This window comes from Eretmochelys imbricata, chromosome 26, assembly GCF_965152235.1.
Source record: "Eretmochelys imbricata isolate rEreImb1 chromosome 26, rEreImb1.hap1, whole genome shotgun sequence".
Classification (NCBI taxonomy): Eukaryota; Metazoa; Chordata; order Testudines; family Cheloniidae; genus Eretmochelys; species Eretmochelys imbricata.
The window spans coordinates 5,662,611-5,667,375 of NC_135597.1; the positions used below are offsets into that span (position 1 = coordinate 5,662,611).

Here is a 4,765-nt window from a genome sequence, read left to right on the forward strand (position 1 = left end):
CCTTCACTGGAAGGGGCCTCATCGCTCCATCTGTACTTTCTCCAGGAAGCAGGGCAGTAAGCTGGGGGCAGTCCTTAAGCTCAAGGTGCACCTGATAGCCTGAGGGCAAGAAAAATACAAGGAGAGCTCTTTCTGCTGAGGGCTGGGCCAGCACTTCCAGTGCAAAACCAGCACAAAGGACCAACCTCCTGTGCAGGCTCCAAGGCCTCAGGCGGGGAAGCTGGGGACCTAATAGCTGTGTACCATTGCCAGTCCTCTTATGGTCTGTCACAAGGGCTCTGCAATCAGCTGCAGACAGGGTCAGGCTGAACAGCTGTCAGGCCATGGTTAACTGCAGAACAACTGTAAGGTCAGATCCGCCTGGAGCAGGGTCAGAGGTTAGCTGTCAAACAGCAGAGAGATCAAAATTCACTGGGGACCAGCTGGTGTGTTAGGAAGTGCCTGCATTCATTCAGTGAGCTGTAGAAATCAGCTCATCTCTGCCCAGCTGCAGTCCTGCAAACTTCCCCTGTCAAAGGTCCCACCCCTATTAGTACAAGGTCCCTTACCCTGGAGGCTGTCCACAGCTGCAATTATTTAGATCCAGGTTTGAGACCAGATTTTGAAGCCCTCAGTGTCAGGAGAGAGGGTGGCTCAGAGCTCTGGTTTGGGTCTGTCTCTAATTGCAACATGTGGAAGCAAAAATGATGGGACGAGACACCTAGAGAGAACACTCCAGTATTTGAGGGATCAGACCCCATGACCCGTTCAGAACACTGGACAGAATGTGACTGACCCATGGCCCCTCCCCAAAGGCTGCTGGCTTCCCACACTCTGATAAAGGGCCTGGGCACTCATGACTAGTGCTCTTGTGGGAGGCCTTTGATTTTTGGTTTTTGCTTTGAACATCTGAAGCACCATCAGGTGCTAGAGGAGCTAAGAGTCTTGGGGCACTGAGCCAAGCCTGGCCACGGCCATATCGATGGTCCAGATGCTCCAGCCTGAAGGGCAGCACTAGCTCCTCAGAGCTGGATGACTTTGGCCTCAGAACCCCTGTAGTTGCAGCTCTTGGGTGCTAAGAGGCCCATGTGCCCAGAGACAAGTGTCCTTGGAGACTCTCGATGGACACGGTCCCAGGGGTTTATCAGAAACCGGGCTCTGAAGGGCTCCAGGGAAACAGGTTCACAAACAAAAATGAAGTGAATACACGGCTTGTGGCCAGAAGGGCCTGGGGAACTCCAGCGTGGCCTCCCCTTGCCCTCCGCCCCTCCACTATCTCAGGGTCCCCTATATAAGCCCCTCTCCAGTCACGGAGCCTCCAAGGGCTGTTTTATCGCTAGAGGAGCACTACAGGGACGGCCAGGGTCTGCAGAACAAGAAACAAGATGGATGTTAGCAGCAAGGAGGCTCTGATAGAGGCCCCTCCGGTATAGCAATGAACAGAGGATAGATAGTTTTGTTCTGTGTTTGTACAGCGTCTAGCACAATAGGGTCCTGGGCCATGACTGGCGCTCCTAAGTGGTACAGGAATACATATAATAAAGGGGGGTCCTTTCCCTCCAGCATACCCACATCAGCTCTTCTTGCTGTTAATGTTCTTTTCTGTTCCCACAGGACTACTCTCCTGTCGCTAGAATCCCCTGCCTCTCCCCTCACCTCAAGAGACTCTTGATCATCGTGGTGGTGGTTGTGATCATAGTCTTGGTTGTGCTGGGTTTCCTCCTGATGGGATTGCACATATCTGAGAAGCACACGGAAACTGTAAGTACAGAGTTAAAAACCCAGGGGCGATGGTTCAGAGGGGCAAGTCCAGCTGTGTGCCAGTGCAGAGGGGACAGGGGCACGTTGAGGCTGCTGCAGCCATGCCCAGGAGCACAAGGAAGCAGATGCAGCCAGGCAAAGTGAGCTGCTACAGCACGGAACTCAAGCAGACGGGGAAATGAACCTCTGCACCAGTGCTAAGAGGCAGAAGCGGCCAGGTAAAGAGGCTGCTCCAGCACACAAGGGCAGCAGGAAAAGTGGAGCTATGGACAAGCACAGACGGCAGCTGGAACCACAGACAGCTGCCAAGGAGACTGGGACACTAGAGGAATAGGGCTCTATTATCAGGGCCAGCCAAGAAATGAAAGACTTCAGCAAAATTTCAGTGAGTACCTTGAAATAGGAACAGCCCAGGGCTCTGATTTACTAATGTCTCTGCCTGCACTGAGTCAGCAAGCAGGAAGGGAGTGCTGCTGGGAAAGAGGGCACTTCTTCAGGGTATAGGCAATGAATGGCTGATGCATTGCATCTTCTGCTTTGGCCCACCCAGCCTCCTGCACTGGGCACGCCTCACTCTGTGAGTTTCCTTGCCTTCTAGGTTTTGCAAATGACTATCCAGGGCCTGGATGGGGAAGGGTCCCCGCAACAGCTCTCCATGAGTGGGAAAGAAAGGACAGGGACTTTCCACATCAAGGCAGGGATCAATTCTTCAGCCACTGTTGTGTACGACTACCCCCACGTAAGTAGGGCACGCTTGTTTTGCTAGGCTTGGGGGAGCCTCTTCCAAACAGGGGGCCACCAGGGCAAAGCTGGCTAGAGCTACAGGGAACTTTCATTGCTATACCCATAGCTCAGACTGGGTGAGACCTGGCCGGTTGGACTAGAGCAGGTTAAATTCCTGGAGTCTCTACCACTCTCTTGATTAGAGGTAGAGGAGCCAGTGATAATTTCAGCCTGGCCCACATAACTGTCCCAGAAGCAGGCTGAGCCAAGCCAGCGTTATGTACCCTGAGACAAGCTCAAACCAAACCCCAGATCTGAACACACCCAAGATTTCGGGTGTTCAAAATCCTACCCCCAGACCTGGATTGTGTGGCTTGGGCCCAGCATTATGCTGATGTCACACCTGGCTGTGAACTAACCACACTGACATCACTTCCTGGTTGCTAGTAAGCAAAGAAAAGCGGGTCCCAGGGGAAATAAAGAGAGAGAAAAACACTCAAGTGTTAATGCAAGCAATAGAAAGTGAGTGAATAAGCACCAAGGTGGGGACAGTGAAGGAAGATGGATGGGGCACTGTCCCCACTGGCCAAAGTGAGAGGGAAGGTGGTGGGGGAGAGTGAAGGGGAGACAAGCAAAATAAGAAGGTGGGTCTGAGTTTGCAAAGCCTTTGTTTTGATCTTGCAAAACCAAGCCCAAGGAGGTTTGGATCCAGTTCCTACCTACACAACCCCCACATTTTGGATAGAGCTTGCAGACACGGCACCGATCCTGGCCCATCTCGAGCTGATGGCTTTACAGTCTCAAAGGGAAAGGCCATGGAGGGTATAAGGGGCTCCTGGGCTGAGTGCCATGTTCAGCAGAGAAGAGAAGGATGGAGAGGGGTGACAATGGTGGAAGCAGAAGGGGCTGTGCAGTTTGAGAGGGTGATTCGGCTCCTGTGAATACAACATGGGGAGCTGCCACGATGGGAAGCCAGGGCTAAAAGTCACCCTGTGCTCTGTCTGCAAACAGCTGCTGATCTGCTACAAATCCTGGCAAGGCCGAGCCTGCTACATCACCAAGATGGACAAGGAGAACATTCAGGGCCTGGATACCATTGCCAAAGCGTTCCAGCATCTCCAGGTGAGCAGCTGGGAATGCACACTCAGTGTGAGCTGTGCCAGGTACAAAGGTGGGCACAGGAGTGCAGGGAGAAAGGGCACTTGGGAGTGAGAAACTTGTGAAAGATTAAAACATTGCAGAAGCTGGAGGCTGCTCTCTGAGTCCCTGAAAGACAGCTGGCTGCAGCCAGAGTGCACCAGCCTGGGTGTACGCAGTTTGAGCTCCCATTGAAGTCAGTAGGTGCTTAATATGGCACCCTCTCCCGTGAAGCCTGAATTTGGGTCTCAGAGCCAAACTTAAAAATGAAGCAACCAGTGAGTATTTGCCTGCACAGAGCAGGCAGAGGCTACAGTGACTTCGTTTGTGTGCCGCCAGCAACTGCACTGTTCATTCCCCTCGGTGGGTGTTTGCAGGATCACCACCGCTCCATTCTGGGGAAAATGGGCTCAGGCCAGCACAGGAGCAATCGCTCCATGCCTCATTCAGTGCATTAAAACTACAAGGGGGTGCAAAGAATGAATTGCCCTTAACAAATGGCTTCCAGCCAAGGCTCTCCATGGTAATGGAATCACATGCACACAGAGTGAGGTGTAGCGCAAGTCAGCGGTGGACTCCTTTTACTCGGGGTACTGTGGAGGCACAGGAAGAGAAAGTGACCTCCCCGAGGTCGCCTGCTGACGCAGTGGCAGAACTGGGCACAGAACCCAGGAGTCCTGGCCCCAAACGCCCACGCTCTCATTGCTAGAAGACGCTGCCTCTCTTGTGCCAGCTCGATCAATGTATTGGCAAGGTAGGATAATCTAATACTTGGGTGAGGAGAGCATTACTAGTGCAGGAGGGTAGTGGTGGATGGTTTGGACATCCTCCCACAGCACAGGACACTTCCACAGCTATTCGGAAGCACTGAGAGCTTAGTTTCCAGAGCAGGGAAAAAACGACACCGTGAGTGCATCCTGTTACGATTAGCACCTGATGGTGTCCAAGGATGGTGAACTCCTAGGCCCCCAGCCTGGGCTATAAATCACAATTCCTGTAATGGTGTGTGGGGGTGGTGCACATCTAATTATATTATTTCCTGTCCTAGCTCGAACAGGGTGAAGAGATGGAGGAAGGGGGGTCCCCTGTGCCCCAGGCCAATCGCTCCATCCTGGGCACTACAGTTAACATCCTCTGCAGCAACGTTCCCATCTACTGGGCTTAG

The 4,765-nt window shown here is 52.9% G+C and overlaps 1 protein-coding gene across 1 annotated transcript; it reads left to right on the forward strand.

The window, feature by feature from the left end:
- Positions 1–1,364: 1,364 nt before the first annotated feature.
- Positions 1,365–4,765, forward strand: LOC144257660 (surfactant protein C-like). The gene is made up of 5 exons (XM_077805710.1): positions 1,365–1,406; positions 1,594–1,740; positions 2,339–2,479; positions 3,475–3,585; positions 4,649–4,765. Exons 1-5 carry the CDS (start codon positions 1,365–1,367, stop codon positions 4,763–4,765), a joined length of 558 nt encoding a protein of 185 aa, XP_077661836.1.